Raw genomic sequence first — 27950 nt, 5'->3', positions numbered from 1 at the left:
CCCTGTCGCTGGGCTATCGCGGTATGGTCCGCCCAGCCGGCAGCTGCATGCTCATGGTGCCCTCTCCGCCCTGTCTCTGTGCCCCATATCCCTGAACGTTGAGCCAGTGGGTTTGGGTGGTGCCGTGGCATAGCCACCTCCAGCCATGGCAAAATCACATGTCAGGCCCCACCTCGCCCGAGTGTGCCCAGCACGCAGCTGTTACCAGCCCGCTGGTGTCTGAGCTTTTGGGAAACAGCTCTGCCAGCTTTTCCCTGCAAATGTGAGGGTGAGACGTGTGCTTGGTTTGAAATGCAGGCCAGGGGCTCATTTGTTTCCAGGAGCTGGAGTGCTCAGATAAAAATATATATAGGAAACCCACATGTAGAGGTGGAAGTTGCCTATGCAGTGCTGCCAATGTGCTGGGTGCTGTACAAACATAAAAGCAGGCACAGTCCCTGCCCTGAAGAGGCTGCAAGGCCTTGATCCTGCAAGTACGTAAGCAGGTGTGTAACTCTACTTGTGTGAACAGCCCCCTGGAAGTGGAGGGAATTACTTGCCTAAGTAAACTTAAATGTGCATAAGTGTTGAGGCCTAAAAGGTGGAAGTGGGAGCAAATTGCATTGGCCTGGAAATACCTGCAGCTGGTGACCTCTTCAGAGAGAGCTTTGCTTCAAAATCAACTCCAAGGCTTGTTGAACTGTATAATTAAAATATACTGAAACACTGAATGTTTTAGTGGCTTTGCTTTAGTCTGTCTTCAGAGTTCTGTTAATGTAATGTCATAAATATAACAGATCCCTGTGCTTGAACAGGATTTATTTGCTGACTTTGCCATCCTGAAAGAAGATGGGAAAGGGCTACAAAGTAGTGATTTGTGGAATGGCATCAGTGGGAAAAACCGCAATTTTGGAGCAGCTTCTCTATGGAAAACATACTGTTGGTGAGATATCTTTTCCTTTTTTATGCTGTTCCAACAAGTTTTAAGGGTACCCATCTGGGCTTAATTTCTTACCTTTACTGAGGTGAAGGAGCAGAATGAACATGGTCTTGTTTTTTGGCAGCAGTCAGTTTTCTAGAACTCTTCTGAATCCTGTTTCAAGTCTTCTCTGCTCTTTCTTAATGGACACTTGCAAAGTAACAATAAAATTGGCTGTGTGGGGGTGTGTGTGTAGTGGTGGGGGTGGTAGGTTGTTTGTTCTTCTTGCTGCTTAATGTAAAAGTTTAAAAGGGAAAAAAGATGAACAGGGGAGGGGACAATATGTTTTCTTTCTGCCTGCTTTTTGACACTAGAAATTCTGGTCTTCCACCTGAGAGACTATATAGATGACTGTAGAATGAGTAGACTTATTACATCTGAGATGTAATAGATACAGATACCTAGAATAGGAATCCTGCTAAATAGAAAAGGGAGGTGATTTCACTTTCGTAGGCTCTTTAAAACATAGTTTTAGTTGTGGTTGACACCTATTTAGCTGAACATCTGGTAGGTAGGGTGTGAATTCCATAGCACCTGGGGCATTTCAGCCTGACTTGTCTTGTGAGAGCAAACTAGTCACTAGAGCATTGATTGGTTAATTTCTCCAAGAGACGTCTGGAAGGGCTTTTGAAATGGCCCTTCTGTTCTGTGATGTCTCAGGGCTTGTCTACATCAGAAAGTTGCAGCGCTGGTGAGGGAGTTACAGCGCTGCAACTTAGGAGGTGTACACATCTGCAGGGCACCACCAGTGCTGCAACTCCCTGTTTGCAGCGCTGGCCGTACTCCCGTTTTGTCTCGGGTGTAGAGGATCCAGCGCTGGTAATCAAGTATAGACACTTACCAGCGCTTTTCTTGACCTCCGTGGAATAAGCAGGTATCCCAGCATACCTGAGGAAGCCTCTGGTAATCAAGCTGGTCTCCTTCCCCGGTTTGCTCTCGCGTTCCCCGAACCCCGAGCAAGCAGGTCTCCTTCCCTGCGGTTTGCAGGGTGGTTCGGGGAACGCGGAGAGCAAACCGCAGCGAAGCTGGTCTCCATTACCGGTTTGCTCTCTCGTTCCCCGAACCCCCGAGCAAGCAGGTCTCCTTCCCTGCGGTTTGCAGGGTGGTTCGGGGAACGCGAGAGCAAACCGCAGCGAAGCTGGTCTCCTTTCCCGGTTTGCTCTCTCGTTCCCCGAACCCCCGAGCAAGCAGGTCTCCTTCCCTGCGGTTTGCAGGGTGGTTCGGGAACGCGAGAGCAAACCGCGGCGAAGCTGGTCTCCTTTCCCGGTTTGCTCTCGCGTTCCCCGAACCCCCCTTGAAGCTGCCCAACAGCGCTGCAGTGTGGCCACATCTAACACCACTTGCAGCGCTGGTTGCTGTAAGTGTGGCCACTCTGCAGCGCTGGCCCTATACAGCTGTACTAATACAGCTGTAACAACCAGCGCTGCAACATTTTAGATGTAGACATGGCCTCAGGCTGTTACTCACACCTTCATGTCAACTGTCTGTAATCAGCCCCTCTCTTACCACTTCAAAAGTTTTCTCCCCCCTTGGTATCCTGCTGTTAATTGATTTATCTTTTTAGACTGACTAAACACTTGGTAAAGCACCCCACATCCTTTCATGCATTTATACCTGTTCCTGTATCTTTTACTTCATACATCTGATGAAGTGGGTTCTAGCCCATGAAAGCTTATGCCCAAATAAATTTGTTAACCTGAGGCGGGATTTTCAAAAATGCCCAAGGAACACAATGGGAGCACAGATCCCATTAAAGGACAATGGCACGTTTGCGCCTAAGTCACTTGGACATTTCTGAAAACCCCACTTTTTAGTAATCTGTTTTGCATATTTGCAGTTTCTTTGTGCATTGTCTAAGTTTACTATGTCATATTCACAGTCAAATATTTATTGGTAAATGGCATTCAGTATCTTTGATCCTCACTCTTCACATTTCTAAATTGCAAAACCATTTACACAAAACTTGAGCATAATTTACAGCATGCCTTGTCGGCTACAGATGAAATTTGCGAGCATGTTTCTTGTATGATGTTGATTAAGCAATGTAAACAAGGGGCTGTCTACATCAGAAAGTTGCAGCGCTGGTGAGGAGTTACAGCGGCTGCAGCTTTGAAGGTGTAACCATCTGCAGGGCATCACCAGCGCTGCAAACTCCCTGTTTGCAAGCGCTGGCCGTACTCCCGTTTTGTCTCGGGTGTAGAGGATCCAGCGCTGGTGATCCAGCGCTGGTAATCCAATGTAAACACTTACCAGCGCTTTTCTTGACCTCCGTGGAAGGAGGAAGCCTCTGGTAATCAAGCTGATCTCCTTTCCCGGTTGCTCTCTCGTTCCCGGAACCCCGAGCAAGCAGGTAAGGAGAACCGCTTGGCTCGGCGGTTCGGGGAACGAGAGAGCAAACCGGGAAAGGAGACCAGCTTTGCCGCGGTTTGCTCTCGCGTTCCCGGAGCCACCCTGCAAACCGCAGGGAAGGAGACCTGCTTGCTCGGGGTTCCGGGAACGAGAGAGCAAACCGCGGCGAAGCTGGTCTCCTTTCCCGGTTTGCTCTCTCGTTCCCCGAACCGCCGAGCAAGCGGTTCTCCTTACCTGCTTGCTCGGGGTTCCGGGAACGAGAGAGCAAACCGGGAAAGGAGACCAGCTTTGCCGCGGTTTGCTCTCTCGTTCCCGGAGCCACCCTGCAAACCGCAGGGAAGGAGAACCGCTTGCTCGGCGGTTCGGGGAACGAGAGAGCAAACCGGGAAAGGAGACCAGCTTCGCCGCGGTTTGCTCTCCCTTCCCCGAGCAAGCAGGTCTCCTTCCCTGCGGTTTGCAGGGGGTTCGGGAACGCGAGAACAAACCGCGGCGAAGCGGGTCTCCTTTCCCGGTTTGCTCTCTAGTTCCCGGAGCCCCGAGCAAGCAGGTCTCCTTCCCTGCGGTTTGCTGGGTGGCTCCGGGAACGCGAGAGCAAACCGGGAAAGGAGACCAGCTTCGCCGCGGTTTGCTCTCCCGTTCCCCGAGCAAGCAGGTCTCCTTCCCTGCGGTTTGCAGGGGGTTCGGGAACGCGAGAGCAAACCGCGGCGAAGCTGGTCTCCTTTCCCGGTTTGCTCTCCCGTTCCCCGAACCCCCCCTTGAAGCCGCCCAACAGCGCTGCAGTGTGGCCACATCTAACACCACTTGCAGCGCTGGTTGCTGTAAGTGTGGCCACTCTGCAGCGCTGGCCCTATACAGCTGTACTAATACAGCTGTAACTACCAGCGCTGCAAAATTTTAGATGTAGACATGGCCAAGGATTCTTCCTCCCTACCCCCTGAACCCTTTTCCACCCTCTGGACCCGAGACTTAGGCTAGTTAGTAATGACGTGCCTGTCCACCCCCAGTAATCTTTAGCATTGTTTTATAACAGTTGTAACAAGGGCTGACTAAAATGTCTGTAGGCAGATTGTGCTTGCCAACAACTGTAAATACTCTTGGCAGCATGGTTTCAGCCATAGCATTGTCATGTGGTTCTGTCTTCCTTTCTCTAGCTGATGTATGCAAGTCTAGGCTTACTAATCATCTTCAAAGGTGGGTTATTCTAACTGGGGGAAATTCCCACTACATGAATGGCCAGCAGGAGGCCTATGTGCCACCAGAAGCTGGGAATGAGTGACAGGGAATAGATCACTTGATGTTTACCTGTTCTGGTCATTCTCTCTGGTGAACCTGGCATTGGTCGCTGTCAGAAGACGGGATACTGGGCTAGATGGACCTTTGGTCTGAGCCAGTAGGGCCATTCTTATGTTCTGTTTTGAGTGGCACATAGGCCTTGTGCTGCCCTTTTTCAGAGGCCTGAGATTCACCCATTGAGAGTACTGCTGTGTAAATTCCTATGCCTCAGAGGTTCTTAAAGTCCTCCATCACTGTTACTCATTCTCACTCCCACCCTCAGCTCTTTCCAGTATGAAGCACTTCATTTCCACCCCTTACTCATCAGGTAAGATGGTACAGACATATCTGTCGCTGCTTTCATTACGTTGGTTGGGAGGAACTGCCACACGTACAGTAGCTGGAGGCAGAGAGCAGGAAGAAATTATTGTTCCCAGAAGAGACTCAATTAGCCATCTAGTTTTCAAAAATGCCCCAGCACACACTCCTGCTACCACTTTCCTGAATCAGATCTACAACTTTATTTTGCACTCATTCCCTTTTTTTATTAATCTGATCTTTCCTCGTGCTGTTAGTCTTACATCCTCATGTCAGTGTGGCTATAGTTGAAGGCAAGATCAAATAGTCTGGTCAGAGTTTGCCGTGAATCTAATAGGAGTTGGATTTATGAAGACTAGAAAAGGAGGGAGGGAGTAGCAAGGAGAGCTTGTGCCACTTCTTTTCTGGAAACAAAGGTTGCATGCAGCAGGGATTCAGCGCATGTGTGGGTGGAATACTTCAGCATCTTTGTTGGTATGAAGGGTTTCAAATAGTGTTATTCAAATAGTGTTATCAAATCCTTATTTTCTAAAACAATGTGTCAATATTGTCTGAAAATCAACAGAAAGCTAGCTAGCTATCCTACAAGAACCAACAAGCGTATGTTTGTGGGTGTGCAATAGAGGCAGGAGATGACAAACTTTGGTAACAGAAGGCTTGTTTGAAAACTTGAACTACTACTAAAACCAGTAAGCTAGACTTGAAATTCTGAGATCTCCATCATGTCCTTAAGTTATGTAGAGTCTCTGCACTCAAACATCCTTCAGCCTTGCTGCTTATAGCGTCATATGGCCAGAGTCTACCTGTTGGGTTGTTAGTACTTTACACAAGTAGTCCCGTAGACTTCATGTATTAATCCCCTACTCGTGGAGTAGGCACTATTCAGTATGAGGAAGAGTAGCAACATTAGGGCTATAGGGACTAGATAGGGTGCTAAAGAAAACTTAAGCCTTACACTAGTAATTTCTTTAGTACTCCTTTTTCTTCAGTTATGCTATCTGAGCACAACTGGTATAGTTCTGGTGGGCAGGATTTGGGGAACCGGTTGGAAAGGCCACCTAAGTTATATCATCCTGAACTTATGCCTATAAAATACATTACATGTATTCATGTACTGAATGTGTATGTGACATGGCCTCATTATTGTAAATAGCTGGCCTGTTGGTGTTGCTGAGAACACAATAGGATTGGAGTTCAAATCCTGGTCAAAACCCTCCAAAAAAGCAATATATTTTTAAAATTGATTGAAATGCACTGTTAAAAGCTGAGTGTTAGTAGTTATACTGCGGTATGAATAAATACTTACATCACTTTACAGAATTTATTATAAGTTTTAACTTTTAGGAGGCTTTTTAAAAACAGGTTTAGAAGAGGGTGCAACAGTGGAAGATGTGTATTTGGCTTCAGTCGAAACAGATCGTGGGGTAAAAGAACAGTTACGTCTCTACGACACTACGGGTCTGCAAGAGGGAGTAGAGTTTCCAAAGCATTACTTCTCTGTTGCTGATGGTTTTATTCTTGTGTATGCTGTGAACAGCCTTGAATCCTTCCAGAGAGCAGAAGTGATCAAAAAAGAGATTGACACAGTGAGAGACAAAAAAGAGGTAAAAGCTTGATGCCTTTATTTCTTGACCATGTCTGAAGTAGCACAATAATGGAAAGTTAAATTACAAAGCAGTACAAAGGAAAGCAAATTTTCCCTGCCATCTCGGGCAATCTAATGAAAGACATTTTCCTATACAGAAGAATTTCATTCATCCACACACTATATAATTGGCACAAAAGATAAATGTCTTGCCCCTCTTCTCAGCAGCGATGTAATGTAGTATTTCATATGGACGATAACTAAACTAAACGAAACTAACTAAACTAAACGAAAACTAAAATGCAGTGGATAAAACAATGTGGTCTGTTATCCTCACTTGGTTTTATTCACTTACTTGCTCATTTACAAAATACAGTAGTTGACAATGAGTCTCTCATACATTAGAGTCAATTAGCAAGGAGGCTCTACTGTATTTCAGTGTGGCTGTTAAATCACTTCTATTGTGCAGAATGACTGCTGTATTTTCCCTTAGAAAGCAGCTAGTGTTATCAGTTGATACAGTGTTGCAGCTCTGCTAGCTGAATATCACCTGCACAATACACTTGTGCTTACCATCTTCTTAGAGAATCCATATCCTTTAATGGTATTCCTGGCTTAATGCCTTTAGCTGATAGACCAGCAAAATAAAGCTCATTCAAGCTATTAAAAAGGGGGTGGGGCGGGGTGGGAAACACAGGCAGAATGTCATACCACTTCTTGCAAAACACAAGATGTACTTATTTAGTACTCAAAATGTATTGTGGGGAGAAGGGGAAGGAATGGTTTGACAGCAGTGCAACTTGCAGTCACAGACAGATTAGCCATTGACCATAGGTAGGTATCTTGTTTCCTGAGTGGGTTGCAGAAAATATGTTCTTGAGTTATTGTGCTTGATCTTGACTAAAGCAGATGGTGGAAATGGTGGCCCTAAGCAATAAGAGTTAAAACATCACCAATATTGATCTAACTTAAAGCAGTAATCCTGACTTGTTCAGAAGGTAATGATGCTCTGAGAGCTCTCCAGGGAGTCATAGAAGATATTAAGGCAAGAGAACCTGTAGTAAAGTACTTACGGACAGAAGAACCCAGGGAAAGAAACTGGAGGCATAGGACATCCCAGAGTCTGCTCAACAGAAAAGAATAGTTAGGCCTGGCTACAGTAAAAACCAGTGCTGGCAGAAAGGAGCAGGGAGAGAGTGAAAACAACCCAAAGCAAGAGGAGAGGGATAGAATTAGAGAGACAGTAATAAGTTTTGAGTTCAGGGCTGTACAGAGCAGGGTTTCTCCAAGGCGCATATAATGTAAATACTGGCACAGATTTTCTTACCTGTTGCTAACAACTGAGATGATTTAAAACTAAGAGAAAAAACTCTTAAAATACACAAGGTTAAATAGCACTAGTAGCCTGATGTAATGAGTTCTGCTTTCAGCTTCTCCTGTGCTAGCAAACAGATTGGATTGTAGAACAATCAGGAGAATGTTTAGATAAACTCCTCTGAAAAAATTGTATTAGTATTAGCTTTTGTACCTAGTTTATACATCTCTCCTCCAGGACAATGTGCCACTTGAGTATTCTTGTCACTGGTGTGTGCAATAACGCAAAGTGCAAAGCAAATGGAGAATCTGGCTGCAGAGCTTAGCTCATTACCAGAATGGATTTCCATTGGGTGACTTGTGACTCTCCACTCTCCTGTCTTCCTCCGGTTGTGGGTAGCGATCACCACCCACTTTGTTCCCAGCGCATTGAGTGACACAGAGGTTTGAACCCCACATTCGACTACTTCAAAATGCAGAATGTGTTTAGGGTGAGCCGAAATTAACGTAGAGACTAGATTGTAAACGGCCTCGCTACTGTATGCTATTTAACAACTCTGTGCTACAGTGACTGATCTGCATGTACCACCACGGCCTGTTTTCTTTCTTCTAGGTGACAGTTGTCGTCTTAGGAAACAAAACTGACCTTACAGAGCAAAGACAAGTGGAAACAGAAATAGCACAGCAATGGGCAAAGGCTGAGAAGGTGAGACTGTGGGAGGTGACAGTGACGGATCGGAAAACGCTCATTGAACCTTTCACTTCATTAGCTAGCAAGCTTTCCCAATCCCAGAACAAGTCAGCATTTCCCTTGCCTGGGAGGAAGAGCAAAGGCAATAACTGTGATAACTAAAAACCTGTATTCCAGGGGAAGCTGTCTAGCTGCTGCTGCAAGGGCACGGTGTCTCTTTTTCTCTGCCAATTGCTTGGCACATTTTTGCTGAGGCAATTGCTTGGCACATGTTTGTGCTTTCTTTGAATTCAGAATTAAAAGCAGCAAAGTCATGAATGTAGCTGTCCCTCAAGTATTTGCTTGGAAAATCACAGCTGGTCAAGGTCTCAAGCACTTCACAAGGAAGCACTTTGTAAAAATGTTGTAATGGTAACTGGGGATGGGGGTGTTGTTTTTAGTGGGAAGCTCTATTAAAGCCCACATCAGCACAGAGATGTGCAGCAGCGATGGCCATCTACATCCCCACATGGCCATTTTAGAGTGCTACTGGGTCAAGTTCACAAGTGGACAACTAGTAAACTACTCCATATACAGCATGCAGCCGTCCAGCCTCTGATGTTCCCCTTTCGCAATTGCAAAAACTCCTGGCTGCAGCAAAGGAGAAAGGGCTTATCCGTCTTCCCATGGCTAGGGAAAGAGTATGTGTGATGTAGTTTCAGCCCGTTTGTGCCTCACTTACTACCCATGGGTGGTGTATACAGTTGGAGAAGTTCCAGGACAGCTGAGAATACTCCAGGAGGAATGGACAAGAACATTGCCTACCTGGCAGGGATATGCAAGCATCAGTGTTCCTGCTGCATGTGGAAATGGTGACATTCCATGAGTGATCCTCAGATAGGTCAGGCCTGACTTGCAACGAGCGATCAAAGGCTGGAACGTGATGTGGCTTCCTTGTAGTTTCCATTAGACTCCTCCAATAATGGAAGGTGACCTTTACTGTTATGGGGTGTACGAAACAGCAGCTTGAGGAGCAATTTAAAAAAAAATCTAACCCTTGGGGAGAATAGACTGACTATATAATTTTGTTCCACTTTTATATTGCTGCTGTCAACTGAAGCAAAAACTGGTGCCTGGTCAGGGTTAGGTATTGAACGGTTTCACTGACAAGAGATGGTACAACTTCCCTGTTGCTAGTACCATAGTTCTTAAGTCAGCTGGAATCCTGCAACAGCTTAGGAAATATGAGATAGGAAGGGGTGTAGTTACTATCCTCGCCCAGCAGGGCAATCCGCAAAGACAGCTGCTGTCCATCTATACAGGGAAGCTACAGCTTATATTCTGTAGAAAGACTAAGGCTGTGTACACACTATAGTTTAGGTCGGTATCCCCCCTTGAGCAAAGTAAGTTACACTGACCTAAGTGAGTGTGGGGACAGCATTATGTCAGCAGGCGAGCTTCTCCCACCAACATAATTACTCCAGCCCTGTGAGCAGCGGTAGCTAAGTCGATGGGAGAGCTCTCTCCTGTGGGCTTAGAGCATCTGCAGTACTGGTGGGGCAGCTGCATTGGCTGGCTGTAAGCTCTGTAGTGTAGCCATAGCCTAAGTAAACAACACTGGGAAGCACTGTATCTCTTCGTGGAAGAGGCTTAATGAGTGTAGTGAGAGGCCTGCTAGTGGTGGGTATATCTAAATGTCAGCCAGCCAGCTTTGAATGGGCAGATCAGCAGAAATGCTTGTGCAGATCCCTCAGCTGTAACAAGTGGCACAGCTTCCAACAGCAGATGCACATGTTACTGAACTTGACCTCACAGGATGGATCAACACGTATCAGGATTCTGCTTTCCCAACAATCTGAGCAGGACTGTCATAAATATAAAGGGAAGGGTAACAACGTTTATGTATGCAGTAACATAAAATCCCTCCTAGCCAGATGTACAGAATCACTTACTTGTAAGGAGTTAATCAGTTCAATTAACTTAGTTGGCACCTGACCAGAAGGACCAATGGGGAAAGAAGATACTTTCAAATGGGATGGGGGGGAAGGTTTTGTTTGTGCTTTCTTTGTTGATTCCCTCTTGGGACAAAGAAAGAGACCAAGCAGGTAAACCGGCTCCTAAAAAGAGCCTGAAATAATACATATAAAATTACAGAAATTGTAAGTAATAGCAAGGAAATGTGTTAATTATCTTTTGTTTTAGCTTGTGAATTTTCCCTATGCTAAGAGGTAATTTTATCTGTTTATAACTGGGAAGCAGAGTCAGGGAGAAATCCGCTGTTTTAAATCTCTTCATTTACTCTATAAAGTTATCTTCCATCCTGATTTTACAGGTGTGATTTTTACTTTTTTTTTTTTAAATAAAATTCTTCTTTTAAGAACCTGATTAATTTTCAGTGTCCTAAAAACCAGGGATTTGTCTGTTCTCACTTTAACCTATTGGTTCGTATATTATTCTCAAGCCTCCCCAGGAAATGGGGTGATGGAGTTTGGGGGGATAGGGCTCCAAGTGGCCCCTCCCTGAATGTTTGTTTAAACCACTTGATGTGCCAGCAATACCATCCAAGGACAAGGAAAGAAATTTGTGCCTTAAGGAAGTTTTTAACCTAAGCTGGTGGAATATAAGCTTAGGGGGTCTTTCAGCCGGGTCCCCACATCTGTGTATCAGAGTGGGGAGGGAACCCTGACAAGGACTGAGGAGGGAGATAGAACGAAAGCAGCGGGAGAGCAAATCGTTTCCACAGAGAGATAGCAGCTGCTTGGTAAGCCAGATGAATGAAACAGTGAACAGATGAGTAAAGCTCATACACTTCCAACTAAGTAGTATTTCCTGGTATTTTAAACAGTGTTGTACTGTCATGAGTCAGCAAGACCTCAATAGTTATTTGTGGTGATGCTTAAGCTGCTGAGTTCTGTCATTTGAAAGTCTCAATTTTGATGGCTGCACTAACCGTTTAAGTATGTACCTGCAATATCCCTCTGCTACACAGTAGTATGAATACCTCAGTGCAAAGTATGAACAGTTAGTAAGGATGGTGCAATAATACAATTTACCAAAATGAAGCAAGTTTTTACAATGGAGTAACTTGGATTACCTGTACAGTTGAACCTGTTTTTTGTCTTGCTCCATGAGGTAGCTCTGGATCATTGTTCTTCCTGTGTGCAAGGTGTATGACGAGAGAGTCAGCAATTACATCAGTTATTTGCTATTCCTTATGAACGAACAAGCTCCTGCTACACTCTGCTAGAACCTCGCACGTTTCTGTTGCAGGACTGCAGCTGACTAAGAGCTATGGTACTAGCAAAGCAGCAGTGGAACACCACCCTCTTTAATTTCCTGCTGACTGTACATGAATTCTCTGTTTCTGACCATACAGTGGACTTGACTGTTTACATGTAGTATTTGCAGCAGACCACTGACTTGGTTTTGGAAGTGGGATGAAGATAGGACTAACTTGTTCTACCAGCAGTGGTTCTCCAGCTATTACATGCCATCATTAACCCGCCCATGTTACCATGTTTAAGGAGCTCCCATCTACCCATAACAAAGAGGAAGTAGGGTGTGCCACCCCTGCTGTCATAGCAGCAGGTGGAGAACCCATGCTCAGAATGGCAGATGATTCAGTCTCAGATCAGCCACGTGGACTTGGCAGGTGTCTAACCAAATACTACCTATGAAGTCACGAGTGGGTGTTCTGTATTAGAGAGCAGGGAAAGCAGGCAAGATAAATAATGCTAGTATGTCAGAATTAATACTGAAGGCTTGTGAGGTTGGAGTGGACACTGTTACTGTGTGGATCTGTACACTATCCACTTCTGCACTACGTAGCCTGAATCCTATACAGGTTATGAGTCAGGAGAAAGTTCTACATTGTATCCTCCCCTTGCTGTGATCCAAATGGCCTGATCCCTTTGTCTGAAGTAGAGGAAATCAGGGTAGCATGACATCAATTTGCCACTATAGCACTGGGAGGGATTCTTGCATTGGCAATCCACCTCCTAGGCAATAGCTAGGAAGAATTCTTCTGTTAACCTAGTGCTGTCTACACAGAGGGTTAGATCATCTTTACTACATCTCTCAGGGGTGTGGATTTCTCACACCTGAGCCACATAGCTATTGCAATGTAACTTTTCAGTGCAGGCCAAGCCTAATAACTCGGCAATGCTCTATTGGGCATTAAAAACCTAGGTGGTTTCTAACTAGTCTACGCTGAAAATTTCTGTTGATCTAGCTGCCATCTTTCAGGGAGGTGGATCAACTATAGTGAAAGGAGAACCCCACGGGTCGCTTTAGTGAGTGGCTTCACTGAAGCACTACAGCCGTACCACTGTGGCATTTTAAGTGTAGACATAGCCTAATAAAGGGAGAAGGCATTAGGGATTATTCAGGTGATTAAGAAGTAGTACATCACCACATAAGCTAAAGAAAACCCAACACATTACTTTTCATTTGGTCAGACTAGATCAGGGGTAGGCAACCTATGGCATGTGTGCCGAAGGCGGCATGCGAGCTGATTTTCAGTGGCACTCACACTGCCCGGCTCCTGGCCACCAGTCTGGGGGCTCTGCATTTTAATTTAATTTTAAATGAAGCTTTTTAAACATTTAAAAAACCTTATTTACTTTACATACGACAATAGTTTAGTTATATATTATAGACTTAGAGAAAGAGACCTTCTAAAAATGTTAAAATGTATTACCGGCACATGAAACCTTAAATTACAGTGAATAAATGAAGACTCAGCACACCACTTCTGAAAGATTGCCGACCCCTGGACTAGATACTGGCATTGTCTGGGGCTTTTAGAAAGGAAAAAAGACCTTTTCTTTACAGGTCTATCCTACTACTTTTTATACACTCACGCTTAGTGTAATTCTAAGCACTACAGTCCCTTGCAGTAAAATAACTGATCTAGTTGCAGCCCTCAAACAATTTGGAGCAGCTGGTGTTGTGTCTGAGTGAAACTTACATATACATACAGCTTTCTACAGGATTAGTAAGTTTCAGTGGGCAGTGAACTATTGCTGTAGTGTGATTCAGTGACGACAGTGGGGAGGGGATGGACTGAGGCGTAGCTAGTGTGTTCTGTTCTTTGCTTTACCATTGATTCAATACCTCTCAAAGACTGATCACTTAGAGACAATCTAGCTGTAAGGGAGCTATCTCTTACTTGGCTGTACAAGTGCCATTATCAGGAAATAGCTTTGCAGCAGGTTAGAATCAGTCTTCCCCACTTTTCATATGAGTTGTGTTTTGCCCAGCTCTTTTATGCCATTCCTTCTCCTCCTTCAACTGGAAGTACAGCTTGCTCTCATTACAGTTGTGACAGACATTCCCCTCGGTCTCTCGCCTGCAGTTCATCCTTAGTCTGACACTGTTCCAGCTGCATTCGCTGCAGTTTTAGCTAATGGATAGCACTTCAAAACCAGTTTGGGAGCAGTTAACCTTGAAGGTAAGAAGCATGGAATGTTCAGCAATGTGCTGGGACAGGGATGCTATGTAGATCCCTTCAGGTTCTACTGTACTCAGCTGGACTATTCCTGGGTTCTACTGTACTCAGCTGGACTATTCCTATGTTGCAGCTGACCTGAAGAGCTCTGTGTAAACTCAAAAGCTTGTCTCTCTCACCAGCAGATGTTGGTCCCATAAAAGATATCACCTCTCCCACCCTGTGTGTCTATTCCTGTGGTATCAGCAGGTACACACTAATGTAGAAAAGCCTTTAAAAATGGAAACTGTAGGAGCTGCTTACTACAAAGCACCCATCTAGGCAAGTTTACTGCCACTGATAAATCAGTGCAGGGAATTCTTCCCTGAATGCTTTCAGACAGCAGTTAGCTTACAAGGAAAAATAGTGGATACTGAATATAGGTCTTTCATCAAAATGTATTGGGAAGAAGCTATTTCAGCAAAACAACAAAGCAGGTCACTAAGCAGGAGTCATTTTTTACATATTTTTATTAGCACAGTAACAAATGCAGACTTAAGTAGCCCACAACATACAACCAATCCACTGAGTGACTCCTATTCCACGCCTTACAGTTAAACAGCTTAAGGTATTTCACTACAGGTTGCCATAAATTCTGATTAAAACCTTTATTCTTTTCACAAAGGTAGATTGGCATATAAAATAATACATTAACTACTTCTCATTTCCTATATGAGGCCATATATCCACTCCTCCATATTACACATCATGAGATGAGTCTTTAAAAAGGAATTGTTAAATACCAGCACACCCTCCCAAGGGGAAAAAAAAATCCCAACATCTTTTACAAAAACAAAAACTAAAAACCCAGTGTGTAGAGTCTTCAAAGGACCTTTACATAAATGTCCACATATGTACCTGTTCAAAATTAAGCTGTTTTATCTTTTACATATTGCAAGCAACTGAACCAAAAAAATGTTTACGTTTACATTCTTCTTGGTACTATATGTGAGCTAATATTGCTGAACTAATGACAGTCTTAAAATATGCTATTCCCAATTCTAGCTGTCTACTGTAGCAAGATACCTTAAGTTACAACAACAAAATCTTAGGAAATAAAAGACTGAATAAAATCTGTTATAGAAATACCCTACTCTTTACCAGCACCCTCCCTCCCCCCACTTCAAAATCAATAAGCAGCTCTTTCCATCACAGACAAATAATGCAAGAGTTTGACAAAAATCCATTTTATGTAGCATATCTTTTGGTCCACTGTCTGGCCATTCTGTCATGCTCTGCTCTGTTAGTCATATACTGAGTGGCAATACTTCCAACCAGGGGATCAGCTGAAAAGAAAAAAAAAAAAGTTCCTGCTCATTTTAGTTAAGAGAACTGGGAAAAACATAAAAGAAAAAGTTGAGAAGTAGTCTGATGCGTTACCCAAAAGCATTCATGGGGGCAGGGAAGTACATGATAGAATACTGACCCATTTTATAGTACATAGATTATTAGACTTTCCAAGTAGAGAACAAGTCTTAATTTGTACATGTAAATTTATGGTGCTTTATAAGTGATTGCTCAATGTGGAGGGGGGAAGGATTCACTAATTCAAGTTTTAAGGAGGTAAAAAGACAAAAATCAGAGACTTATGCTTTGCCATCTTTGTAGGTTATATTGGGGACTTTACCGGATCTGTGTGCTTCAATTTCCTTTACCATTTCTAAGGCTGTATGCATGTCTCAGACTCTAAGTGCACCTATAATATAAATCTGGCTTCCGTGAAAAGATTAGATCAGGTGTTTTTGGTGAAGTACACATAGCACAACACCTTAGCTACTCTACTTCTATAAAAGTTAGAAGAATTTCTACAAGTTTTGCTTATTTTATATTACCGAGATATACTTAGTTAACTAAGCTGGACACAGAAGGGAAGTACTATATGTACTAAAACAATTCTTAAGAGAATTATATATAAATATGGTGGCGGGAAGTTTATTCTTAAATAATTTACTGTAAAGTTGAACTGGAGCTTCCAGGAAAACTTCCAGCTTGTTATCTTCTCAGCCTTGTTTGTGGTGGTAATTTTTAAATACATCTAGTCTATTACCAAATCACTAGAATTTCAGATGGTGCAGACCCCCAAATGAATATGGTTTTAAAACACCACTTTCTTTTTAGCTGGAAATTCAATCTACAGGATGATTGTCTGGGATTTTTCTGGTTGCTGCTTTCTTTGCAGTGCAGCTTAAGAACGGATAGACTACAGACATATACAGAATATCAGAACAACTTCTATTATCCCTCAAAGACAACAGAAAGCTTGGGCTATCTTGTAGGGACACAGAGATTCTCTTCTCCAAGAGCTGATCTGATGTTCATTGAAGTCATGGTAAAGCTCCTTTTGACTTTAATGATGGAGGATCAGGGCGTAAGTTACTAAAATGTCAGATGATCCATATCAACAGAGATGTTATCTGTTGTTAGGTATGAGAGACTTACCAGGGTTGCAGTCTGTAAGAAGTGAGCAGATGGAGAGGAGAACTTTAGAAATGGTTAATGCTGGACTCCAGTTGTCTTTTAAAATGTCAAGGCAGATCACTCCTTGGCTGTTAATATTACAGTGATAGATTCTTGTCCGAAACGTAACCTAGAAAAACCACAAATTACAAGACTGTTTGCTAACATGTCACACTACATAGTCATAAGTTTGACTTTACAGAAAAAGGAAAGAGAACCCAACATTTAATTCAGATTAAAAGTAATTCCAGCTATGCAAGGCTAAGATGTAAAGTTATTTTTTACACCTAATTCAGCTTTAGTATACATTTATAGAGTGCCATTTAATATCTTTCCTATCAGAATAATCAGTAAAAAACTGGGTGGCTTTTTTTAGATTCCCAGTGTGCTGCTGCGCCCTGGTGTCAATTAGTTGTATTACAACAGTTTTAAATCCACTTTTAAAACAAGCAGATTACTATTGTACTGATCTTTCTTTTGTGTTTTCCATATTGCTTTATGCAACAAGTTAAACAGTGGTTATATTTCATTTGTAGAAGAAAAGTGTGAAATAATAGTTCAATTCACGTAGCTTAAATTTAACAGACGATGAAGTATTTACTTTAAATGAAAATTAGAAATAATGAGCTATACTTTACATCTGTACAAAGTGTACAGATAAAACTGAATTCCATATGCTTCTCAAGCACCATAAGATCAACCTGCTAAATTTCTCTCCATGCTAAATTTCCCACAAAAATCACTTACTGTTAATGGAACATTTCTTTTGTTTTATTTTTGTTGCACAATTCTCTCCTTTTCTAATGCAAATCATATTTCAGTTAAATCATGAGACTAGATTCCCCCCCCCCCCCCCCGGCAACATAAACGGACTGTATAGTAAGGTGCAACGTTGAAAATTGAAGTCTCCTGTCTATCAAAAGGCCGCAGAGCTCCACAGCACATCAACCAATATCTGTAGCAGATTCCCATGGAATCCCTAGTGTCAGAAGAAGGCAGGCCTTCACTCTTGGGATGGCTGCTGCAGTGAGGGGCTTTTGCAGCTCCCTTAGAATTCTAGACTGTGGAAAAACTCAGAACAGGTAAAATAATGAAACCAAAGCAGTAGAAAACCTTCCTGCACTTCTTCAATCTGGACCCAGAGGAACCAATTCTAGGGTCAGCAGGATGGTTGTCTCCACTCCATTTCAAAACCAGTCTCAATACTAAGGGCCCTAACTATCATCATGGTGAGTACTGCTGTGGTGGTGTGAGAGATATGGACACCTGTCTGTTCAGCATGGCAAGGTAATGACCAAATTAATTTCAAATAGCCACCAAATGATAGCTTCTGGTTAACTAATATGTCAAAGTTGTATTGTATTTGAGAGTAGTCCAGAGGTGAAGACTGCTTTTCAAAAGCCTCCTTTCTTCAGAGTTCCCAAATCTCATGATTTTATTGTAAATCTTGTGATATTTGCAGTTTTGCTTCTGGAGATTAAGTGATTGTGAGAATTCTAATGTTCATATAAAATAATTTAAAAGGTTCCTAGACCTTATGATTGCAGAGAAAAGCTTGGAAATGTGACTTAAGTGTACCCTAAAAGTCAAAGGCAAATTAAGGAATCCCACATTTTTAATTAAAAGAATCATAATTTTTAAACCAATCTTGTGATGTTGGGGCTTAACTTCTGATTTTTGAATGTCTGGGGTTTGCGATACTGCTTTCCCCTCTTGTATTAACTAGCAGCCATAACTCTTCCCTATTCATTCCACTTAAATTCATAGAATTTATGTAATCACCACAATTTCCATTTTCAAGATGAGGAAATGAAAGTTCAAGTGACCTGTCCAAGGCCACACAGCAAGTCAATACCATTTCCAGGGGTCTGGCTGCAGACTCAAAATCAACAGTGCATTAATTCATGTTACCAAAGCCACGGTCAGAGTTTTCAAACTTGGTGCCTAAAGTCAGTATGAGAACCAATGTTTCTTCTTCCCTTCTTACAGAATAGCAAATATGGCTCATGCTTTAATACCAGATGCTCCGATTTCTCTCACATTAGGTTCTTAAATCCATGAAGAGCAGCCAGATTTCCAAAGGGGCAGCACAACTGTAGCTTCCATTGACTTCAAAGAGCTCAGCACTTCTGAAAATTCAGTCCACTTTTATTTAGATTCTTAAGTACGCACTTTGGAGCCTAATTTTAGGCACCTAGGCTAAACATGGCCTATGTCTTCACATTAAAAAGAAACATATTTAAATATGTCCCAACTCTATGTTTTGGAGAACAATAACTCTATCCTGCAACCCTCCCTGATGTGTGTGGTCCCACTGAAGTCAATGGAACTACTTGCATGAATTGTAACTGTTCACCTGAGTAAGAGCTGTCAGATCATGCCCTAAATCCTCAGAATTTGCCACCTGTCCATGCCCATGACTCTTGTTGTCTGTTTATTGGTAACAAGGGTAGTTGTGACTTGCACATTCAGTAGGCGTGTGGCATAAGAAGAATGCATCAGTGTTTTTTCTGGGATTAGACTGGCCCACACGTTAAACTCGTCTGTCCTCCCTCGTAGCTGTTCTGCTGCGTTCCTGGATCCTTCTAGCATTCAGCAATGCGAAAAAACACTGTCCGTGCCCCTCCCTCTCACTCAGTTTCTGAGTAGGAGCACTAGCAGGGGTGTGGCATGTATAACTACAAAACTAATGCTTCTAGTTTGCTGAGTAATGAATCTTTAAGGGTATGGCTACACTTCAAACTTGAAAGCGCTGCCGGGGCAGCGCTGCCGCAGCGCTTTGAAGTGTGAGTGTGGTCGCAGCGCCAGCACTGGGAGAGAGCTTTCCCAGCGCTGCACGTACTCCACATCCTCTAGGGGTGTAGCTTGCGGCGCTGGGAGCACGGGGCACTGATTACACTGAGGCTTTACAGCACTGTATCTTGTAGCGCTCGGTGTGTTTTTTCACAACCCTGAGCACGAAAGTTGCAGTGCTGTAAGCGCCAGTGTAGCCATGGCCTCAGTCTCCAAGAACTCACCTGCTATGCAGAGTGCTGCAGCTCTTTTTATTCTCAGAGGCATGGTAGCCTGTGACACAAGAGACACCCCCACACTACGCTCTCTCCTGGAGACATTACACTTTGTTCTTTATAAATTACTTTGATTTTCAATTAAACAAAAGTACGTGCTTTTGCATATTATGTATGGAAGTAACAAAATAATCTCCAGGAGAGAGCACCACATCTCTCTCTCCTCTGTAACAGGCAACAGCAACTGAGAACAAAACCAGCTGCTGATCTCTGCACATCAGAGAACTTTAAAGGTACCATATACAGAAACCAAAAAGACATCTGTTTCTTTGCTTCATATACCCCAATGAATGCTTCCTAGTCTATGTGGATCAGGCCAAGCAGATGGGTGACCTCACGTGGTGATAACAGCAACTGACAGAACAGATAGCTCCATTCAGGATAGGGGCGGGCGAGGAAGAATGGAAGTCCATGGCACGTACAGTTCCCAGGCAAGACTCCACTACTGGCTCATAAGCAGCCTGCAATTCCATCCCACTGTTGGTTTAATATTTCACTATTTTGACCTTCAGCTCTGATTTTCCAAAATTAGTACCTCATCAGCTTTCAGAAAGCAATTTGTTAAAAGGCAGCATAAAACTTTTCAAAAAGGAAGCATGAGTATTTCCAGGTTGATGAACTAAAGACCAAATTCATGGAATGTTCAAGCATTCCAATTTGCCAATGCACACTGGCTCAGAGCACAGGAGATGAAAATTAGGTAACCTGAGAAAACAACTTTTTCAGACAGATTTTCAGTCCAGTAAGTTACTATCTGGAATTAAAGCATAAGCCATGTTTGTTAATGTAAGGACAAGAAAAAAATCATCATCAATGGTATAGACTGGCCAAAATTTACAAATATTTAATCGAAGTGACTGTTTTCTAGTTAGAGGAGCTCTGCCTAATTGAGGTAATGAGGAAAGGATTTAAGTGATTTCCACTTAAGTAGAAAATCAAACCTCTGATGTTTTTAATGCACATATAGACCAGCTGTTCATCATTTACAATTTTTGTTGATGATACAAAAGCCAGTCACATGGAGAACATAAAAATAAAATCTGAAAAAAAAAGTACAAATGTTTAACGTAGGGCTGTCGATTAGTGACAGTTAACTCATGCGATTAACTCAAAAAAATTAACCGCAATTAATTGCACTGTTAAACAATAGAATATTTAATAAATTTCAATTGGTATTTTTGGATGTTTTTCTACATTTTCAAATAGATTGATATTGTATTACAACACAGAATGCAAAGTATACAGTGCTCACTCTATTCTTTTTTATTATTTGCACTGTAAAAATGATAAAATAAATAGTATTTTTGAATTCACCACATACAAGTACTATAGTGCAATCTCTTTATCGTGGAAGTATAACTTACAAATGTAGATTTTTTTTTGTTACATAACTGCATTCAAAAATAAAACAATGTAAAACTTTAGAGCCTACAAGTCCACTCAGTCCTACTTCTTGTTAAGCCAATTGCTAAGACAAACAAGTTTGTTTATATTTATGGGAGATACTTCTGCCTGTTTCTTATTTACAATGTCACCTGAAAATGAGAACGGGCATTTGCATGGCACTTTTGTAGTCAATGTTGCAAGGTATTTACATGCCAGATACGCTAAACTTTCACATGCCTCTTCATGCTTCGGCCACCATTCCAGAGGACATGCTTCCCTGCTGATGATGCTCGTTAAAAAAATAATGCGTTAATTAAATTTGGGACTGAACTCCTTGGGGGAGAACTGTACGTCTCCTGCTCTGTTTTACCCACATTCTGGCATCTATTTCATGTTATAGCAGTCTCAGATGATGACCCAGCACACGTTCATTTTAAGAACACTTTCACAGCAGATTTGACAAAACGCAAAGAAGGTACCAATGTGAGATTTCTAAAAATAGCTACAGCACTTGACACAAGATTTAAGAATCTGAAATACCTTCCAAAACCTGAGAGGGATGAGGTGTGGAGCATGCTTGCAGAAGTCTGAAAAGAGCAACACTCAGATGCGGAAACTACAGAACCCAAACCACCAAAAATCTACCTTTTGCTGGTGGCATCTGGCTCAGATGATGAAAATGAACATGGATCAGACTGCTCTGCTTTAGACTGTTATCGAGCAGAGCCCACCATCAGCATGCAAGCATGTCCTCTTGAATGGTGGCTGAAGCATGAAGGGACATTGAATCTTTAGTGCATCTGGCATATAAATATCTCGTGATGCCAGCTACAACAGTGTCATCCGAACGCATGTTCTCACTTTCAGGTGACACTGTAAATAAGAAACAGGCAAAAGTATCTTCAGTAAATGTAAACAAACTTGTTTGTCTTAGCGATTGGTTGAACAAGAAGTAGGACTGAGTGGACTTGTAGGATTTAATGTTTTACATTGTTTTATTTTTGAATGCAGATTTTTTTTCTACATAATTCTACATTTGTAAGTTCAACATTCATGATAAAGAGATTGCAGTCTGAGGTGAATTGAAAAATATTATTTCTTTTGTTTTTTACAGTGTAAATATTTGTAATAAAAATATAAAGTAAGCACTGTACACTTTGTATTCTGTGTTGTAATTGAAATCAATATATTTGAAAATGTAGAAAACATCCAAAAATATTTAAATAAATGGTATTGTTTAACTGCGCAATTAATCACGATTAATTTTTTTAATTGCTTGACAGCTCTAGTAAAGTAAAGTAAAAGTTTGTTACAAATGCTGGAGTGATTACAATGGTGAAAAATCAACACAATATTAACAAAATCAAATCACATCTGGAAAACACTGAGCTATTAAGACAATAGAGAGAGAGATTTGAAGCCAACAGAACACTAATCCATATGGAAGAAGAGCAGACAATATCATGAAACTGGACCCCCCTCTGGAAAGGTCGCACTTGAATGAGCTCCGTCTTGGTCACTGAGTTGATGTGAAACCACTGTTGCATTAGAAAAAAAAAGGATACAAAGAAGCTGGTCCCGTGACTCACCAAGATAAGTGGTAGGATAAGGTAATAGATATAACCAGCAAAGTGAGATTGGGGGGAAGAAAGTGGTTAGAGGTTATTAATACAAAAAAGATCAAAGCACAGATCGGGTCAACCTAAGCTACTATTTTCACCTCCACACAAATAAAATGCAGCCTTACCGTAATGGTACTCTTGGGAACCAGAGAAAATGTATGGTGTAATATTGCAGAAGAGTAGCAGCAACCTTGAGGACAAAGTACAGTTTAAGTGCCAAAAGCTCTTCAATTCTAATCTTGGCTCTGTCACTTTCTGGGTGGCCTTGGGCAATTCACTTAGGCCCTAATTCAGGAAAGCACTTAAGCATTTGCCTGGCTAATCAGAGCCTGAATCATTCTCTCTGTATTTCAATCTCTTCCACTTGCAAAATGGGGATAATAGTTCTATCTTGCAGGAACAGTGTGAGGATTAATGTTAACACAGAACTCTAAATATGTAATGTGCTTCATAAATACAAATGATTTACATTATACATACTAAGACTAGACACTTTGGCCACTGTCATAGGCTTTTTTGTAAGTTTCTTGCACTGAGTGGCTTATTATAAGTCAGAACTTTAAACAACTTTCATTTTTAAAAACTTGCATGTCTGTAGCCTCAGACCCATTCATGCAGATTAATGGGACATGCTCTTCCTGTTTTGAGATAGACAAGCTAAAGCGCCAATGAAATGGCAACCAAAACTTTGGCACCGTAGGGTATAGGATTCTCATGGCAACATACTTCTGCCAAAGGTGAAGCAATTGGAAAGAAACATTGATGAATATATCCATTCCCAGCTGACATCCTCTTAAGCTTCTCCTTGCGACCATCACCTCCAACAAAAAAATACGAAAGCAATGAAACCTGGAACCACCCTTAGGCAACCTTGTTAGGCAATTTCCTGTCTTAAGAGACTGTCCTAAAGTATCCCCAAACATATTGGCCTAAATGTGTGAACCATAAAGCTACATCTACTTACATTAGTATTGGATTTGTGATAGAACCCAACAGCACAGAATACAACAAACTTCCAAAATATAACTTGCATCCAGAATCCAGAAAAGCACTACTAAGAAATTGATATTATACACCTAAATCAACTATTAGCAAGTCCCTAAAAGAACAGTGACACTTAAAAACCATACTTCTGCTTGAAATCTTTTAACCTACTGTTGTTACAAAACACACCTTAAAGTTTACTGTAACTGAAAGAGATGAGAGAAAGAAATATTTGCCTCTTTTTCCAGTTTGTTTTCTTCCTATATTTCAGAGCACTTTTCATTTACTCAGTTTCATAGTTTCACCTATGTAGTAAGTCAGCTTCCCATGTTTGTGCAACAAAAGGGAAATGGAAAAATATTTAAAAGAAAACAGAAAAATGGTGACCAAAAAATCAAGCCAACCAAAATTGGGTGGGAGATTCCAGGTGTGGTTCTTGAAACCAGGTTTAACTCATTTTCTTAAATCAACTTGATTTCAAATTGACTGTGTCCCATGAACATTGAGTTCTGCAAACATCCTACAGATCACTGGGTAGCAAAGTGTTAGGCTGTCTCTCTTACCTTTGGAGGCTTGAAGGGATATTCTGGTGTAAATGTGATATCAAGGAAGAAAACTCCACCCTCATATACTGAGCCTGGAGGTCCTAGAATAGTTGATCTCCATTCATAGATATTATCGCCTTTGGGGCCAGCGCTGTACAATAAAAAGGATACACACATTTAGGAGATAAAAAAAAAATTGAATAAATATGATCCCATAGATTGAAAAAAACAGCTGAATCTCAACAATGTGATATTTAATACACAATGTAGAGGTCAGAACAGTAATAAAAAATAATGAAGCTTAGAAACAAGCAATCTACAGTCTTATACCTGGATATCTGTGCCATGGTTAAGACTACGTGGCGCACACTGTATGGCAAGGATCTGGAGAAGGAGAGGAAATGATTTTCTGTGTCTTTAAATCCTGTTCTGTTGATCTGGATGTTTGGAAGTACCACCACCTTTCCCATTTGTCCTTACAAACACACACAAAATGCACACCCCTTCAGGTAGCATCAGTTCAGTGCAACAAGAAGCATCAGTAGTTAAGTACACTACACAACTTCAAAGAGCAAAATTTTGTATTTTAGAAAGGGCTGCTTAGTACAGCTTTATTACAGGGTTCCCAAAGCTAATCCTCAGAGACCATATTAAAATTGGAAACTTGCTTCCTGGTACTTCATTAAACAGATTAGAGTGTGAAAAAAGATTAATCAGTACATGAGGATTTTTTTTAAGTTTAATGTGATCAACAGGAGATATTATTTACATTTCCTACATTATTACTGAACAGTAGTAATTCATTAGCTTTAATTGAGTGGATCAACACTACATCATGATGCTTTACAGTGTCAAACTTTTTCCCACTTGGCCACAGTACATTTTTTGCAAAATGGTTTCTAAAATGAAGCAATGATATGGGTTTTTCCTAATGTTGGGGCCCATTTTACAGAGCTGATTTTGCAAATTCACATAAAATCTTGGTTAAATCTTGGATTTAATATTCCAAACACACCTCAAAGACCACCTTTTTCTCCTAGCACTGCTGTGGGTGGAGGGATAAATTAAAGGTCTTTTATTCATTATAATAATTATGGGGCATTAGTATTAGAGGTGGAACGCATCAAATGCATTCAATATGCACATGATAATGTGAAGGGATCCAGAGTAATTGATGGGTGCTTATTAGTAGTGTTATAAATAGAAATAAATATATACAAATAATTTTAGATCACATCGTAAAGCTCCCACACCCAAGGATGATGGATTGCTTTCTGCTCTTTGTTCTGCTGGTGAATATGTTCCTCTATGTATGGTTAAGCAAAGGGAGGAGAAGGAAGTGTGTATTGAATAACTCTATTATCTCATCTTTAGGTTCCAAATCCAATAAATGCCCATGGTACTTTAACGATTAATTTTAATAGCAAGACCCGTACTAGAAGATTTCTTTGCATGTCTCCCCACATCCTCCCCAATATGTAAAGTTCTGAAAACTAGCACAAAAATTACACACTGTACATTGGTAAATATCTCTCTCATCCAAACCCAAAGCTTCACACAGCTTGTGAAAAGAGGCTTCGAACAAAAACACTAATGTAAGGTAAAATCCACTGTACCCTAAAGACTCATGATATCCCTCTCCTCCCTAATTATTTCTCTTTGTCCCATACAGGTCTGTATATCTGGATGCTTAGCTCTACAGCTACTGGATGTGTAATGGGCTGTGACACAACTGTATTTCTACAAGAAGCCCTGCCTAGTGACAGGCACCAGCTTAACTGTGCACAGTTATTGAAAAGGACACTCTCGGGTGCCCTTAGCCACTTCTCCAATAAATTACTTCTTGGAGTGGTATTGAAACACTATCATTACTCCAAGTTGCACAAGCCAACCCCCTTAAGATGGAAGTAGTGCATGGAACAGGTCCTTGCAATTTGTAAATACCAATTTACTGCTGAAATTTACAAAGTAAGAACTGTCAACTGGGAGTATTTTACGGGGGGTGGAGGTGTGAAAGTGGGAAGCAACATGATCTGCATATTGAATAAGGCCCTCTGAGCTTTTGAGAAATATTTCAGTATTTTATTTTGCATTTCATTTCTAGTTTAAACCCAAAGAACTGTCAATACAAAAAAACACACCTCAATGACTTAAAATTATTATTCAATAAAAACCCGATGACTTCAAAAATATTATTCATAAGAGTCTTAGAAATGTCTTATACCCTATTAAGCTTCCAATTAGTTATTAATGCATGCAAGGTGCTTTCATTTCCACAGATGGGAGAAGTATATTAATAGAGGTTTGGAAAAATAATATCACATCTTTGTAAAACATTAGTAGACATTTCCCCAATATTTTATTAAAAAGTGATGCATGTAGATTACCTTTCAAACCTTTCATTTCAATTAACAGTATGAAATAGCTGACAGATTTCAATTTTTAAATAGCATAATTGATTTCTTATAAAGAAAAGACTGAAAGGGGGAGATGCAAGTCAGTTACAGAAGCAACATTACTTGGGTTTAAATAGGATTAGGTACTATCAAGTGGCTCAATACCCAAGTGCTTATTAGAAAAGTGATGGTACTTGAATGTAGTTCAGGGCAGTGGCATTAACTTCAGTGAAGATACGAAAGAAGTCAAAGGTGAGGGATTACATTTATGCTTAAAATCCTTCGCAATTATCTGTTAAAAAGAACACATCAATATGTAGATATATGGTGCACAGGCACAACTGATACGTCAATAATCTGTGCCACTGCTTACTCAAGTGACTATAACAGATGGATGCAACATTAGCAGTTGTCAAACCACTTGGCCCTTCTGAAGACAATTTAAATAATATAAACTGATTCCACTACAAATAGCTACAACGTACTGTATTAATCCAAGAGCCAATAACCCTCTACCTCCAGAACTTTTGGGGGGAGAGTTTTGTGGAGGTTGGGGGGTGTTAAAAGACTGAGGCCCAGATCAACAAAAGGACTAAGTGTCTAATGCTACATATGTCCAATATTCATGCATCACTGAGATCCTCAAAACCCCTGCTGGCTGCTGTCTAACCCTGGAGGCATCTAAATCCTACGGTTAAATTTCACTCTTAAAATCCTCCATGTGCCTAAATTTCTGCCACTGGGCACTGCCCTTATTCTAAGGGTTAATCAATTTATGGATGTCACTTAAAATGCCACCAACCACCTTAGGTCAACTTGACAGGATGGCCTGAGAAAGAATTTCATTAGCCACAATTAATTTCAGTAGCCCATGGAAAACTAACAAATATTTCAATTAGGACCATGAGGAATACAACCATTAACTCTCTCACAAATCCAGAGCCCTATTTTTGAATTGAATTAAGCAAATTGGCCAAGCTGTTTTGGAGTTACATGTCTCTGGAAAACAAGACGGAACAAAAATGCTTTAGAGACTACCCATTCCAGAGATCCAGATCAAACCTATATGCAAGCAAACACCACCCTGGAAAAATTTGGGTATTCCCAGGCAAAACAACCTCATTCATTTCTGCTCCAATGCTGCTAAATTAGACGGTGATGACAACACTTTTAATTGAACACCAAACAAATTGCAAACAGGAGCAATAATTTTGAAGTGAAGATTTTTTTTTTTTTTTTTTTTTACTTATTACATAAATTAAAATGGATTGGACTTAAAAGGCCACGGTTCTATGGCAGAATTCTTTGTTTTATTTTATTAAAACACAAAAATGCATCATGGTTTGACCATTTGGTTTTATATGCAACTTACAGAACTGTCTCTAGTACAGTGATACAAATTTTCTGTTTAAAATAATACTCAAACATACAGACTAAAATAATATTTCTCTTCTCTACCCTAATGCCTATCTTTCTATTTTGTTTACATTTTAAAACAAATAAGTTGTTAGGTTATCACTGTATTATGAAGCTACCTA

The 27950-nt window shown here is 41.2% G+C and overlaps 2 protein-coding genes across 4 annotated transcripts in view; one reads left to right on the top strand and one right to left on the bottom strand.

The window, feature by feature from the left end:
- The first annotated feature begins 43 nt into the window (after nucleotides 1-43).
- Nucleotides 44-8649, top strand: NKIRAS1 (NFKB inhibitor interacting Ras like 1). Its single transcript, XM_030550955.1, has 4 exons — nucleotides 44-485; nucleotides 795-922; nucleotides 6260-6501; nucleotides 8410-8649. Exons 2-4 carry the CDS (start codon nucleotides 829-831, stop codon nucleotides 8647-8649), a joined length of 576 nt encoding a protein of 191 aa, XP_030406815.1. The 5' UTR covers nucleotides 44-485; nucleotides 795-828.
- Nucleotides 8650-14409: 5760 nt separating this feature from the next.
- UBE2E1 (ubiquitin conjugating enzyme E2 E1) overlaps nucleotides 14410-27950 on the bottom strand; it is a 57177-nt gene continuing 43636 nt past the window's right edge. For all 3 annotated transcript variants that reach the window (XM_030550952.1, XM_030550953.1, XM_030550951.1), the window contains 3 exons: nucleotides 24035-24167; nucleotides 16394-16541; nucleotides 14410-15240 (listed from right to left, as the gene is read on the bottom strand). In XM_030550952.1, coding sequence (XP_030406812.1) covers nucleotides 15143-15240; nucleotides 16394-16541; nucleotides 24035-24167 — 379 coding nt within the window. In that variant the 3' untranslated portion in view covers nucleotides 14410-15142. The remainder of the gene's footprint in view (nucleotides 15241-16393; nucleotides 16542-24034; nucleotides 24168-27950) is intronic.

Source organism: Gopherus evgoodei, chromosome 2, assembly GCF_007399415.2.
Source record: "Gopherus evgoodei ecotype Sinaloan lineage chromosome 2, rGopEvg1_v1.p, whole genome shotgun sequence".
NCBI lineage: Eukaryota > Metazoa > Chordata > Testudines > Testudinidae > Gopherus > Gopherus evgoodei.
The sequence above is the reverse complement of the archived record's forward strand: the minus strand, read 5'-3'. Positions and strand labels throughout refer to the sequence as shown.

Bases quoted from the DNA above. Each gene is read 5' to 3' on its own strand.
- NKIRAS1 (XM_030550955.1), top strand. From the start codon at position 829: ATGGGAAAGGGCTACAAAGTAGTGATTTGTGGAATGGCATCAGTGGGA. The intron at 923-6,259 runs GTGAGATATCTT...TTTTAAAAACAG, and splicing joins CTATGGAAAACATACTGTTG to GTTTAGAAGAGGGTGCAACA. The intron at 6,502-8,409 runs GTAAAAGCTTGA...TCTTTCTTCTAG, and splicing joins CAGTGAGAGACAAAAAAGAG to GTGACAGTTGTCGTCTTAGG.